Raw genomic sequence first — 14,985 nt, forward strand, 5'->3', positions numbered from 1 at the left:
GGAGCACAACAAAGCACGGCGCTGCGCTCGGGCCGCCCGCAGCCCGCACTCGGCTCCCCGCACCCCGCTCCCACCGCCCGCCCCGGACCCGCAGCCGGGCGGAGCGCGGGCAGCGCGGCCCCGAACAAAGGCGCCGGGCGAGGCGGCCCCGCTCCGTCCGTTCCGGCCCCGCCTCACCTTCCATGCAGGTCGAGTCCCGCTTCATCCCCCCGGCTCCTAGCGGGGCCGCCTCATGGCCGCGGCGGCGCGGAGCGGGGCCAGCGGCGCGGCCGGGCTGCCCGCCTCGGCCATCGCCCGCCGCCCGCGGGCCGACCCTATGCTAACGAGCCGTGATGTCACCGCGGGGCTCTGCGGGCGGCCCCCAGCGCGGGGCCTGGCGGGGTTCGGCCTCCTCCGCTGCCTGCCGGGCCGGGGGCGGCCCCCGAACAGCGCGGGCCGGGGCCGGGCAGGGGCAGCGCTGCGGGGTGGAGGAGGGGGTTGGTCCGGGGCTGCGGGGTGAGGCCGGGCGCTGAGTCCCGGCTTCGTTCCCGCGTTGGCCGAAGCGCGACGGCTGCCCCGGGATCCCGCGGCCGTGCCCGGAGCCAGCAGCTCCGGCGGAGCACGAGCCGACGGGCGCGGGCAGCGCCGGCCCCGCAGGAGCCGTTCGGCCAAGCGCAGCTCAGCGCCGTCCGCCGGGCACGTTCCGCTTTCACCGAGGCCCCGGGCTTCAGAGAGCCACAGCGCGCCGACCACCTCCGGCAGGTCACGCAGCGCTGCGGACGGCGCTCCGAGCAAACGGGCACGGCAGCGCAGCGGCACCGCTCCGAGCGGAGCTACAGCGCGAGCGGTGCGCGCGGGGCAGGGGCTGCACGTGGCGCTGCTGAGAGGCTACTGCAAAACAGGGCCACAGCTTAGAAATGAGCGCCCCGCGGTGCTCCCGTGCCTGCTGCTGCTCACCGCGCTGAGACATTTAAGAGCGGCCAAATGGGCTTCCGTAACGCCAAGCTCCGCTCGCCTCCACTGACTGAGCTCTGAAGCCACGGCCTGCTCCTGTTCCTCGGGGCTGCAGGGCTCAGCCATGCTGAGAAATGGCCGACTTAAAGCAAACAAGTCACGGAGGCAACAAAAGAGGTCATATTTCACTCACTCCCGAGCCTGAAATTTTATTGCTTTCTGGTGACATCCAGCATTGCCAACAACCTCTGCTGCAGCACAGCCCATATTCTGCCCTGGGTGTGGCTGGGTCCCTCCGCTGGGTCCTGCCCGTGCCCACCCCACACCCTGCCCCCAGCACACAGCAGGTGCAGGAGGTGGCAGCGAGGCTCTGTAGCCAGCCCTGCCAAGGGCCTTGCTGTGCTGGCGCTGTAAATCTGCAGATCTGCTGCGCTGGTCCTTGACATGCTCTCTGGTTTGACCTCTCCTTTCTAGCTGTGGAGGTTACCAAAGCAGGGCTGGTGTGAGGAGCCTGTTATCCACACCCCCGGTGCACGGCCAAGGTAAGCCTGGCCCCTGGCCGTGTTGTTTACACAGCTGCTCACAATCATGCCTGCTCCAAAATCTCCACATTCTTTATCCTATATGAGCGCCTTGCTCTGCTCCTGGTCCCCCTCAGAGACGTGTGAGCAGAATGCAGAGAGCTGCATTGGGAGCACTGCAGCACTGAGCACAGCTCTGACACACAACAGCCGGCCCTGGGGACAGCAGGACAGCAAAGAGCTGCTCGTACTGCTGCTGGTGCAGCTCAAACTGCAGCGTGGCAGAAATCCTGGTGCAGAGCTGCAAGTATAGACAAAACCTGGTGCTGGGAAAAGGGTAATTGGCCAGACAGCCCAAGGCTTCCAAATTGCTCCAAAGTCACGCTAATACTTATGTCACAGTTTACTCATGCCCATAATAAATCCTTCAGAGCAGAAAATAATTGCAGAAATCTGGAACTGTTCTATAAGATGAGTGGCTGAGCTGTGAATGGGGCACGGGGCAGGAGAAGAAGACAAGAAGGATTAATTCTATTGTCTGAACCAAGCAGCCTTATAGCTACTTTGGTAAAAAATACTGTGGCTGTTTCTCCTGTTGCCCTGAATCAGCCCATTCCCAAACCCAAACAAACAAACAAGCAACAAAAGCACAGAGCCATGACACTACTGCAACTGACAGCTCCAATTTCAGAATACCAACAGTTAGCAACACAGAAATGTTGCCAGCGACTCCAGAGCGACAGCACTGCCTGCAACAGATTTATTGTCCTGACATTATGGCCACGAGGGGTGGGCAAAGGAAGCAATAGGAGAGGCACGGAGATACCCGGAGCATCCTGCACAGGGCTGGGGCGGAAGCAGAGAGAGGCACATGAACCGCCAGCAGCATCTGCTCCATCCCCCATTCTTAGTCCCGATATTCTGCACAAAGCTCATCAGAAAGGTCTTTACTTAATGTAACACTACACGGGTGTGAAAGTCACAGGGAGCAATTCGTAAAGCCACAAAGAACTGTGGGAAAAGATGTACAAGTCAAAGCCTGCCGGCATGCCTGCATGCAAACTGCTGCTCTGACTCAGCCCAATACCAGCACGGCCACTGGCCTGCAAGTGGAGGCAGGAATGAAGCTGTGTGCTGTTGCAATTTCTGTACAATGAACTGTGGCATCATGCAAACCACTCAGAAATCAGCAGATCGCTGGTAATAAAAGGAAAACACGCCAAAGAGTTATGCAAGGCTTAAAAAGGTATCCTGCAAAAGCACAGAGTGCTGCAGTGGGCTTTTTCTCACAGATGCATTTGCTGCTCTCCCCAGAGATGCAGGCTCCCACCAGCTGCCTGCAGCAGGAGAGCCGTGAGTGGCCAAATGAGCCCTATCCTTGAAAAGGGAATTGTTCAGAAGCTATGGTAGGAACTGCAAGGAGTGACTGTAACCACTTGCACGGGCACTGAATTTCCACACTGGCTCATACAGCAGATGGCAAGAAGTTTCATCACTCCTTGCTCAATGGGTGACAAAGAGTGGGCATTGCCTCTGCACAACTGCAGGAGAGGGGGAGGTTAAGGACTCCTCAGGGGGGAGAAAGGAAAACAAATGGGAGGGCAGGAAGGAGAAGTATATGACTTTACTGCCTTAGTGGGCCAGTACAAGAAAAGAGAATTACAGAGGGAAAGCTTTATGTCTCTGTGAGCAGGCAATCGAGCTCCTTTCTAACCCCAAGCAGGAGGAGCTCCTCTGTGCACAGGTCAGCTTTGTCCTACGCTGAGATGCTGGTGCTCTGCAACAAACCAGCAATTTGCTACTCCAACAGGCAGTACTGTTGTACTTGCAAGCAGCTGGCTCAGCAGCTGGGCAGCACCTGTATCCTGGTATCCCTGGAGCAAAAAGCAGTGAGAGAGCATCCCCTCAAACTCTGGGTCAGACAGCAAAAGTAAGGGGGGAACTGCTTCCAACCTAACGCTGCAGGTGCAGTACTGCATCACACACACCCTGACTGCAGCTGCTCGCTGGCTGCTGCTGAGCACCATGAGCACACGGCATTGGAGCTGCACGCACCAACAGGGCCACACGGGAACCGAGGAGGGGATCCTAGGGGGGAGGTGTGACATAAGCATGAGCACCGAGGCCTGAGCTGCATGTGCTGCTGCCAAACAAAGCTAAATCTGTGTTCCACTGAAAGAGAGAAAATATGACAATTTGTAATCCTTGGGCTTTCACAGCTGCTTTTAAAAACGTGCAGCATTAAAGAGTTCCTGCGCCCTGTGGTGAGGCAGGGCTCCTTCTGCCGGCGAGCACCCGAGGGACACAGCCCTGCTGCCAGCCCCGCTCTGCAGCCAGAGTCTGCGCTGGGGGAGCTGCAGGGCGGCAGCTGGACAGGAGAGGGCAGCACCCGCAGCACGGCTGCATCCCACAGCACTGCTGCATCCCACAGCACTGCTGCATCCCATAGCATCCAGCAGCATCCCACAGCACCAGCAGCACTCGTAGGATCCCACAGCATCCACACAGCATCCTTGCAGCAGGATGCCACCTCCTACATTTTCATATAGTTCTCATCTTTCAAATTAAATGTTGTCGTTATGGCGTTTGTAGTCTTAAAAATTAAAAGAGGGCAACAAAAACATAAAAGTAGCGGGTTGAACATGTATGGTCTACCCCTGTATTAAACACCCAGTCCAAAGTTTTATCTGCTGCTTCTTAAGAAAGGTGTCTCCATCAGTTCACATTTCCGTTCTGCTCAGGCCTTTGGAGCAGCCTGTTACTGCAGGGCCCTTCTGCACTGCTGCCCCCTGCCTCCTCCTGACAGCACTCTCACTTCTGCATCATGCAAGAGCCAGGGCCTGGGAAAACAGCAGCGAGCTCCCCGCCTCCCTTCTGCTAATTCTGCTCCCATTCCTTTCCCTCCCAACAAAGCAGACTCTCAGTTTTCACACAATGATGCACCCACCCTGAACAGAACGAGGTCCCAAATTAAGATGTATGTGGCTGCAAAGAGAAACCAATGTTAGTAGATTAACATGAGCTTCCATCCCTCTCTGTTTGTGAGCAGCACAGGATGTGCCATTCAGATGCTCACTGCTGTGTCTCGGGGCTGCCGCAGAGCCGCGCTGCTTTGGTTGGAAGGGCTGAACCAAATACGCCGTCTTTAAGACAATTAGATTTTCAAAGAAACTACACTGAACGTTTCTTTCATGTGTAATCAAATTATGTTAAAGCAAACCTCATAATCTAAACCATTCCATTGGTCAGCTCCTATTTGTTTTCCCTGCACCCTCATTTTTGCTCCAGATCTGTCACATTACATTAACACCTTTCCTACTCACTGCCTACAGAAATAACAGCCTTCGACATGCCTGCACAATCCATTTGTCCTGCTCTAATTACTTTTTGACATAGCCTCTTTTGCTGCTATCTTGCCTTTTCTGACCTCTGTCTGTATTTAAACTCCGTATCTATTGTGATGTGTCCTATGCGATACCACTGGAGCACTGGGCTGCAACATCTTGTAAATCCAATATTTAAATCTATGGTAATAAGATGATGCACTCAAAGAGGACGGCTACTGCATTTGGTACGAGCTACAACCAGCTGCAAGTACGCTGAGTCCGTGAACTGCAGCACGTTTGTAGGGTGAGATTCCTGTAGTCAAGAAACTGCTGAACAAAACCAGGTAGCTGAGGGGAAAATGGGGCCCTCTGCGCCCTAAGGAATGCCCCTTAATTTCACAAATGAGGAAGGCAGGAGGAGCTGGGAAACGTGATCAGCTCGCATACACACAGAATAAGAAATAAACCGCTGCTAAAGAACTTGAGCAGACAGGGAAAAGACGAGGGCAGCACACGATAGCAGTGCAAGCTCAGGAGGAAGCACGACAAATAGCACGCTGCTCCAAAGCCATAAAAGAAATCAAGAGTTTGAAATCCCAACATTCTTCTGTTCTCTGCAAACCCTTCCAAAAACAAATGGGCCCTGAGTGGCTGCTGCAGCTGATTCAAACCAGGAAGAGCCCCGAACACAGCGCCTGCTTCCACACTTCCCCCTTTCTCTGCCCCAGCACTCCTGCCCACAGAACCCAAGCACAAAGGGACTCTGTGCCCACGGCCAGGACCAGGACCTGGTGTGTGGTGGGTCTGGGACCAGCGTGTCAACCCCAGCATCTTCAGAGTTAAATAACTGGAATTCCAACTGCATTAAATGTCCAGATTTATTTCCAGGTTGTTCAAGGTAAGGTGACTCTTTTTATTTTTTTAAATTAAAACAGAACAAAACTGCCTTCATGTTGTTATTATCTACCTGGCAGCCGAGGCAAAGCGCCTCCCAGTGCTCAGCACAGGCACAGTGCCAGCACAAGGCGTGGGGCCGCCCGGGCTGCCCTGATGACCCATACACACCTACAGAAAATCAGTGCTGCTCACAGGATATGGTGCCTCACTTCCACATTCTCCTACCTGAGCACGTGGCGGTGGGACACCGTGTGCCACAACAGTCACCCTCACAGCTGGCGAGCTCCTACCCCAAAGGCAGCAAACTGTGCCACACTGCATGGCAGAGCTGAGATGGCAGCAGCACAGCTACAGCCCAGCAGCGCTGCTCCAGCACGGCACGGCCCTGCAGCATCGAAGGCCGCTTAGCCAAGCAGCACAGACAGCCACGGGGTGGTGACCCTGCTATTTACAGCAGCAAATCTTGTCCTGTGAGCGCTGCCATCTCCGACACATTGCCAAAATCCAGTCGCACATTATTTGTAACAAAATATTAACATTTTCCTTGCACCCTTGGACAGCAATCACAGAAGAATCCCTGCACCCACCATTTGGTATATACCATTATGCAGAACATGAAGAGCTCCGACCTGCACCATGCAATGACTGAACTGCTAGAAACTCCTTCTTGCACGTTTCATTTGTGAGTGCAGGGCGAGGCAACTCCATGCGATGCACTACAACCGAGTTTACGGTGACAGTGTAACATGGTGTCCTGCTGAGATCCAAGAATAGCACTGCCTTAAAAGGCAGCGATGTTGAGATCACAAGGAAAGGAGAATTAGGGCACAGCTGTGGAGTTCTGTAGGCTAAAACATAGACTCAATATGTCAGAGAAAATTAAATCACAATGCTATGTGTAATTTCTGGTCTTGTTTATAGCTGAGCTGAAGCTGTGCGGAATTTGTACGTGGGTCATGCGTGTGCACTGCAGTGTTTCTGCACACAGAAAGAAAAGCACAATTAATTTTAAAAGGAAAAATAAAACAAACCCAAAGAATCCACATGCAAGCAATGGCACTGCACCTTTGTTTGGAGCGTGGTGTGCAGGCGGCTGCAGTTCAGGTCCACAGCCAGGCTGCAGCTCGAGGGCAGAGCAGCCCCAGCACCACCATGCAGAGTGCAATGCTCACAGCTCATGGCTGCACAACACAGAGCAAAGCCTGACCAGCACAGCAGCAAGGCACATACATTAGAATGCCTCTGAATGCCTATGGCCAGATATGTGATAGAAAAACATGGAGGTACCAAAGCTGAGAATAAACTTTTACAGAGTTGTTTTATTTTCCCTGTAGGAGCGATGATGCTCTTCCATTGATTGGAGCTGTGTCTGCACGGGCCTGCAGCGTTCCTTTGTGCTCTGGGCCCAGAAGCACTCTGTGCCCACAGAGCACAGCATGGTACCAGTGGTGTGACCCAGCCCTGGGCACAGCGGAGCACTGCAGTCAGAGAGCAGCAGTAGGAAGCTGCCCACAGCTCTGACTTTGTTTAGTTACGTGTATTTCCTGTGGAGCTTACAAAGCACAACTGTATGCAAAGTATGCAGATCTGTTGATAGCAGCCATCCTTTGTCCATACAGAAGTAAATCATAAATCTGACTTGTACACAGAGTTGGGGAACAAAAAGGTCCCACTCTGGCTGCAGACAAAGCTGGGGGGCAGCAGCCCATGGCTGGGAGGTGCTGTGGGTGCCGCAAGGTGCTGTGGGTGCTCAGGTGCTGTGCTGTGGGTGCTGTGAGTTCTCAGGATGCTGTGGGGAAATTAACAGAGAAAATAACAAATCTGAGAATTGAAAAATGCTGGAGAGCCATCATTTCCTGCAGCAGCACACCGTGTTACATTACCAGCTCCAGCACGGCCCCGTCCACACGGATGTGCTGCTTTTCACTGCACACGACGCAGCACACAGCGGTGCAAAACGAGGTCAGTGTTCTCCCGCAGCACATGCTGGCAGGGGGCTCCCGGCAGCCCCGTGCCCTGACCCACTTTCCTGCAGTATTTCTGCATAGCGACAGAGGTCCTAGCAGGACAGGCAGAACTGCAGTGCACGGAGGCTCCATTTCCTATCACTGCCACTGCAGGAATGCATTCAACAGACACATGCACATGGTGTTATGCACAGCCACAGAATGCACAAACCCAGGAGCAGGAGGACAGAACGACACAAAGGTTCCATCTCATTTTCAGGCTGTAACTCCAAAGCAGTCTCAGGGCAAACACCGCCAGGGCTGCAGCGGCTGCAGGGAAGGAGCCCAGCTGCCCGTGCTCTGTGCTGAGGGGCTCACGGCCCGAGCTCACCCTGCACACACACCTGGGCAGGCAGGAGGTCAGCACGTGGCTGCACACACACTGCATTGCCCTGTGCCTGCAGCCCAAACTCTGCTGGGCTGAGGGAACCCTCCCTGTCCCGAGCCCCGCACACCAGCACACCACGCTCCTGACCCACTGCTGTGCCATCCCCACAGAGCTACAGTGCAACAGCCGCAGACAGACGTGTAGGCACGGAGCTCTGATGTCCCCGCAGGGCTTTGTTTTCCTTTTTTCCTTCTTAGGTGCAGTGTCTGTATTTCCCCTGTTCTGAAATTTTGTGCTGAAACTGCACCGAGCCCCAAACCTCTTCAGTGGGACATCTCACAAACAGAGGATTATGACTTCAGCTACAGAATAAGCAGAATAAGCAGTGGGAGCAGATGGAACTCTTCAGAAACAATGATTCTATTTTCATGTAAATTTCCTTCGTAGTTAAAAAAAGATGAAGAAAAAAGAACACCAAGATATCAGCGCGGTCTCTGAACGCGAGGGTTTGAATGATGCTAAAGCAGAGGGCCGGCAGCTCCCTACGATCCCCAGTGCTTTAGCAGTGGTCAGAAAATAACCCCACGGCCAACAGAAACCACACTGCGTCCTCCCAGAGCTGAGGGGAGGAAGGAAGCACATAGCGAAGGCACATTCCAGTTTTTAAGGCTCCCACCACCATCGCACGCCCCGTGATGATGCTCGCTCCAGAGCTCATTCTTATGCTCCTTCAGAGCACAGACCTCATTCACGAAGCAGCATGACAAAAATTCTTTATCCACTTGATGGCTACAGAAGGTGACAGCCCCGCCAAAAGCCAGCCCTGGGGACGCTGCCCGCGCAGACCTGCAGGGCTCCCCTGATTGCAGGAACACAGCCACGCATTTTCCACAGCTGAAACGTGGAAATGGAACCAATTCTTTTGTTATTAATACTGGCAGAATTTCCTACACACAAATACAAGCACAGAGTTAGCAGAACCCATCCGTGCCTCTGCCACTGACTTGTGATGCTGTTTCGGCCCTGCCTCTGTATTTCTCCCCCTTGTTTCTGTCTCCATCGAGCAGCCCCAGCCGCTCCCCGGCTCCCAGTGCTGTAGGGATAACAGCACTGTGTGATCCCATGGCACACAGAGCGCATTGCAATGGTAACGCTCTGGAAGGCTGATGTCATTCTCTCAGAAGGGCTACGTGCCTGTAAGTGAGATTTTAAGGAGGGGAAACTGCACGCACAGAAAGGTGACAGCACCGGCAGCTCCTGCCCCCATGCCCAGGAGCGGCCCGCACTGGGTCCAGCAGTGCTGCCGTGTTCCAGCAGTAACAGCGGGTCCTGCAGTTGCACTGTGTCCTTGGAGTGGCACCGCATCCCACAGCCGCCCCCACCTACCACAGCCCAAAGTGCTTCCTTCCCATCACAGCACTGCAGGAACGGAGCAATGGGAGCTCCCAGTGCTCCAGAAGAGGAAGGGAGCAGCTGCAGTGCTGTGACACACAGAGCCCATTGCTCTGGAAGGGGCACAGTACACACACAGCCCCACAGCAGCATCCGCGGATCACACTTCTCCAGAGCCCCACCAGAGGTGACATGGGAAGGGGAAGGTGAGTCCCTGTGGTTCATCCCGCAGCTCCCAGCACGCCGCGCTCTGGGCCTTCAAGGAAAATGGGACACATCTGGGCCAGGCACCTGCTGGCTGCAGCAGCAGAATCTGAGCTCAACAGACTTAAGGAAAAGTCCTTCCTTCCCTCCAACTGTGTCAACTCATTTATCCAGGGCTGGAAGTGCCAAAAAACCTTGGGAGAAACAGGGAGAAGCAGCGGGTGCTCCCTGCACTGCCCTTCCTTTGGCGGCCCAGTGATCTCCATCATTTTCCTCTTTCAATTTGTGTGAATTCTCTGCAGCAAAGCTTTGACACTAAGGTGACTCCTGAACTTTTACATTATTGCTACCGATCCTAAAACAGGCTCACCACAGACCTTCTGACCAAATCTGCTCCACTTGTTTAAAGCATAATGCACTAACAGAAAGCAGACAGATATTGCACGAAGATTCCACTCAGGGCAGCACCTGTAAGGCCATGCACAGAGCCTAGAAGATCTTCCAGGGCTCAGCAGCCACCCCAAGGCCTCACAGAGCCCACAGTGCCCCCAAGGACACTCCTGCCACCTAGTTTTTGTTTGTCATAACTAGATTCAAAGACAGCGCATTCTTTGCAGGCAGCATGACCACACCTGCCTGCTCAGATGCACACTCAGGAACCAGAAAGCACTCCCGGGGCACATGGAACATATTTTGGCCATGGCGCCATCTGCTTTGGGAGCAATGGTGGAACACCTCTACCAGTGAAAGACAATAAGGACAATCCTTGATGCAGGAGGGGAATGGAAGCTGTCAGGGATCGGGAGGAGCTATCTGTGCACAGACCGCTATCTCCTTTGCTCTCATTGACGGAGGTGGGAACCACCCCATCCACATCCCCAGCAGCTGCACAGCACTGGGTACCACTGAGCAGCGTGCCACCTTCACTGCTAACTGCTTCTTTTGGGCGACTGTTACAGAACTGTCATTAGATTTTCATTCCACGTTCACGTTCCATGTGCTGACACATGTGGTCCTTAGGGACCATGATAGAATCCCATGTGAAGAACTCCAGGAGGGCCCCCTGCCCCTTCCATCCCTGGGGCAGTCCCAATGCCACCAGCAGCCCCATTTCTCCCCTCCGGTGGAGGCAGGCACTGTGTGATCAGTGTAGCACCTCCTTCCCAGCAATGCTTTGACAGAGCTGTACGGAAGGGAAGGGCCCCAGTCACTGTGGCTCTGGCAAGGCACACTGGTGGGCTCAGAAAGCTGGGGGCTGCCACATTGCAAAGACTGAGAACAAGTGGAGAAGGAGGGATGAAGTGACTGGGGGAGAAGGAGACCGAGACAACAAGGAAACTGGCTTCTTCCCATCGATCGTTGCAGCTGGTCAGTCCCTGGCTGCCCAGGGCAGTGCTGCATTCCCCGGTGGTGTTCAGAACCACGGAGATGTGAGACATGGTGAATGGGCACAGTGGGATGTGCTGCCGTTGATCTTCATGGTCTTTTCCAATCTTTCTGGCTCTTGTGGTTCTGTGGCTCCCACTGAACACACTTACACGGAGAGAGCACATCCCCAGCGTGCTGGCAGCTCATTGTGCTGCCGGGACACGAGGACACGGCAGGGCAGCCCCGCAGTTGTGGACCCCGCTGCTGAGAAAGGCTTCCAGGACCCCGTGTCGCACCGCCCAGCCGCGCCGCTCAGGGCTTCGGTCCCTCCGCCACCTCGGGGCCGGGCACTCCCATCCCGCTGCCCGCGAGGAAATCCTTCGGCCCCGGGGCAGCCCGCGGCCGGCAGTCAGCGGAAGCAGCTCGGTTCGTATCCCTAAAAACACCGAAACCTGCGAACCGGGGGCGCTCCCTCCTCCCCGCCACGCCGCGCACGGCGCCGTCCGCAAGGCAGGGCCCGTCCCCGCCCGCCCCCGACGCGGCTCCCCGCGGCCCGGCCTCGCCGCCAGACACCCAAACACGCCCCGGCCCCACGTTCCGCGCCGGGCGCGGCCGCCCCCATCCCGCCCCTCGGCGCGGCGCGGCCACTCGGCGGCGTCGCGGCGCGCACGTGACGGCGGCCGCTATAAAGGCGCGGCGGGGCGGCGCAGACAGGGCTGCGGGGCGCCGGGAGCCGCTCGGCGCCGCGCCCGCCCGCCGCGCGCCCCCGAGCCGCCGCCGGCCGAGCGCCGGGCCGGAGCCGGGCAGGGCCGGGGCGGGCGCCTTGGGCACGGCCGCGGGCGCGGCGGGGAGGAGCGGGCGGGGCCGCGAGGGGCGGCCGGAGCTGCGGGCGCCCGAGCGGTGCCCCCAGCGCGGGACCGCGCCGTCGGGGCCGTAGGTAAGGATGGAGGGTTTCCGTTCGCGTCGGGGCGGTCGGGGCGGCCGCGGGCGCCGGGAGCGCGGCCGGAGCTCGTTGCCGCCCGGCGGGCGCGGGGCTGTCAGGGGGCTTTTCCAGCCCCGTTTCTGCACGTGCTCCTTTGTTCTCCGATAGAAGCTTTTTATATCCATCGCGTAATGTAAGCCAGCTGCGGAGCGGCGGCCGCACAAAGCTTCGTGCGCCGCGGGGCGCGGAGCGGGGCGGAAAGAGCCCCCGCCCCATATCGGCCCCATCCCCAGACGGGGATTTAAAACAAACAAACAAACAATCAAAAAACCCCAAAACAAACAAACAAAAAAAAAAGCCCAAGGAAAAAAGCGGAGAAGAAAGTCGCGCCGTAACCGAACACTGCGCGGCCCCGGGGCGGGCGCGGCGCCGCGGACGGGAGGAGCCGCCCGGGGACAAAGGCGGCGGTGCGGGGCGGCGCGGGGCGGCGGTGCGGGGCTGTGCGGGGCTGTGCGGCCGGCCCCGAATCTGACGGTAACGCGAACCCCGGGTGCAGCATTCCGCGGATGCCTGAAACGCGTGGAAAGCGTCGTGCGAAGATCGCTTAGCCAAAGTTGTGCCGTGAGAAGCGCGGTGTGTTTGCTGAACGCGCTGCGCTCTGTCACTCGCTGTGACGCTCGCACCAGATTCTGTCCGCAATAAAACTCGGCCAACCTGTACGTTTAGTGCGCTTTAAGGAAATACTTGGATTTCATCAACTTTTTCTATTGGTCCCCGAGCTTTAGAAACGAATCGAGCCGGTTCTGCTGTAAGGAAAACGCCGCAACAAGTTTAGAAAGTTCCCAAGTGGGCGATCGTTCCCACCGCTCGCGCCCAGAAATGGCAGAGCGCTCCAAAAGCTCTCAGCACAATCAGAAAGCGGCGTTAAACCCCACCCCGAGCTGCGGCGCTTCTCGCACGGCCCCGCATTGGGCGCCCGCGGCTCGCGCTGCTGCCGGGCGCCTCCATTCATGCGCCCGTACCTGGATTTGAATAGAAACCAGACAGCAATTCTTCGCTGCCAGCCACCATTCGCCGCCGGACAATAGCGGTCTGTTAGCGCAGGCACAGGCCCGGGGACACAAAGCTGGAGCGGCAGAGCCGGGCTGCAGCGCACAGGAAATTACAGCTTTTGATGCGGCGCTGCCGTCAGCGCGGGGCTGCACCGCACCGGGCGCTCCGCACCGCCCAGCTGGCACGAAGCCGTGCGGGCGCAGCCTTGCGGACACGGCCCTGCCGCCGCTCTGCAGCCCCCGCGGGCCTGAAGTCACACGGGGAGGAAAAAAGGGAGTTCGTGGACAGAAGCCCCCGCCCCCCCCTTCCCTTCCCCCGCGTTGGCGGTGCGGCTGGCTGGGGGGAGCCGTGGCTGGCTGGGGGCAGCCTGGAGGCTGCGTGCAGGTGCGATAGGGACCCTGAGATGTGGCACCTGGCAAACAGCGCAATAAATGAGGAAAACAAAACACTCAGTGTCTGGTGCTTCCTATCGCCCTGCCTTTCCTACAGCCCTCCAGAGTTAAAGCAAGGGCTCCTCAGAGACAGGGCTTTAATCCTCTGCTTGGAGCCAATGAGCAGAAGTTACAGAGATCAGGGCCCAGCGTGGGGCTTTGTGGTGACTTGCGGAATTCACTGTTCAGTAGGACGCAGAGCTGCCCCGGCTGTGTGCTGGGGGCGGAGGTGCCCCAAGAGCTCAGGCTGCCCCTCCTCACCTGCCAGAACTGATCCCCAGCCATCCCTATTGGATGCAGGCCCTGCCCCAAGGCTCCCAGTGCCCACGCACAGCCACAGGCCGGGCTGCAGCACAGAGCAGCACTGCTTCACCCGGGGAGCAAACAGAGCTGTCACACAGCACAAGTGGGAAACGTGTGTGGCACTGAGCTGCAGCGATGGGAAGCAGTGAGAAAGAAAGCAGGTCTGTTTTTTTTGTGCTCCCAGCAGCAGGGTAGGGATGGCCAAAGCACCGCACAGTTGTGAAGAAGTGAAATTCTCTCTGGCGTGGTACAAATCACAGCAATGTAACGTATCCCCGTTGAGAGGGGCCGGCTCACAGTAAATTCAGATGCTGTTTCAGAGCATTGGAAATACAAACATGAATGTAAACACTCCTGCTGGCCATCAGTTCGGTCTGCATCATTATATACTCTCCTTAAATTCTCTTCCTGCTGCAGTACAGTGGTGTGGATGGATTACTGCTCAGTAGAACTTGGGTGACATGAATCACCCAATCTGTTCTGATGTGTTTTTCCTTGCTGGTACTTAGCCAGGAGGACCCATCAGAAGGAGCCTCTGAATGAAAATATTACAGATAACATATATTAGAAGTTATGGATATTGATGCATCTACCAGCAAAGCACTTGTAGGCTAGATACAGCCATACTTTACATTGCAGCCAGCTCTTCTGCCTCCTCGGAGTGCTGACACCAGCTGCTCATCACTAGGCTGGTTCCAAAATTAAAGAAATTAACATCTCCTGAAATTGCTTCTTAAAAAGAAAGCATGCACCATGTTGTATTCTGCCTAGCAATTAGGTAGCTCAGTTTTAATACCTGTTAAGCACGTTGCTTGGAATGGAAGTATCCTGTTAGAGACTGGCAGAGCCTGTGCCTAATAAGAGCAGCTGTAAAAGGAACGTCTGGGTACATCCCTGCCTGTAAACGTCTGTAAACTCAGCTGGGATGGAATAAGCCCATCGTGTCCATCAGGAAAGGATGCTGATAGCTGCTGAAGTTCCTGTTGGGTCAGGTTCTTAACCTTTCCCCCAAAGTAACAGGTAGCAGTTTTCCCACCTCCACTTACACGTATTCTCACATAAAGTTTATGAAGACTCACAAATGAAGAAGAAACCTTTTAACTACAAACAGACTTTGAAGTTGCAGCAGTTGCAGCATCCCACGGCGCATGCAGTCTCATTAACAGCCAACACTCACGACAAGGCTCAGCTGCCAATAAATGCACCAGGTCCGACCAAGTGCAGCCATTTAACAAAAGATGAGGAATCTTAAGAATTCCATTTTGTCTCGGTAATGGCCAGCAGCTGCCATCATCACTTCA

General features: G+C 56.1%; 1 protein-coding gene across 4 annotated transcripts in view; it reads right to left on the bottom strand.

The window, feature by feature from the left end:
* NR6A1 (nuclear receptor subfamily 6 group A member 1) overlaps positions 1-14,985 on the bottom strand; it is a 61,841-nt gene that overhangs the window by 20,271 nt on the left and 26,585 nt on the right. Inside the window, exon 1 of one of the 4 annotated variants that reach the window (XM_072352903.1) lies at positions 937-1,053. The exons of 2 other annotated variants lie outside the window; for them this stretch is intronic. In XM_072352903.1, the coding sequence (XP_072209004.1) occupies positions 937-949 (13 nt within the window). In that variant the 5' untranslated portion in view covers positions 950-1,053. Of the gene's footprint in view, positions 1-177; positions 301-936; positions 1,054-14,985 lie in introns of those variants that run through there. One more of the 4 variants, XM_072352902.1, reaches the window with a different exon arrangement.

Source organism: Excalfactoria chinensis, chromosome 18, assembly GCF_039878825.1.
Source record: "Excalfactoria chinensis isolate bCotChi1 chromosome 18, bCotChi1.hap2, whole genome shotgun sequence".
NCBI lineage: Eukaryota > Metazoa > Chordata > Aves > Galliformes > Phasianidae > Excalfactoria > Excalfactoria chinensis.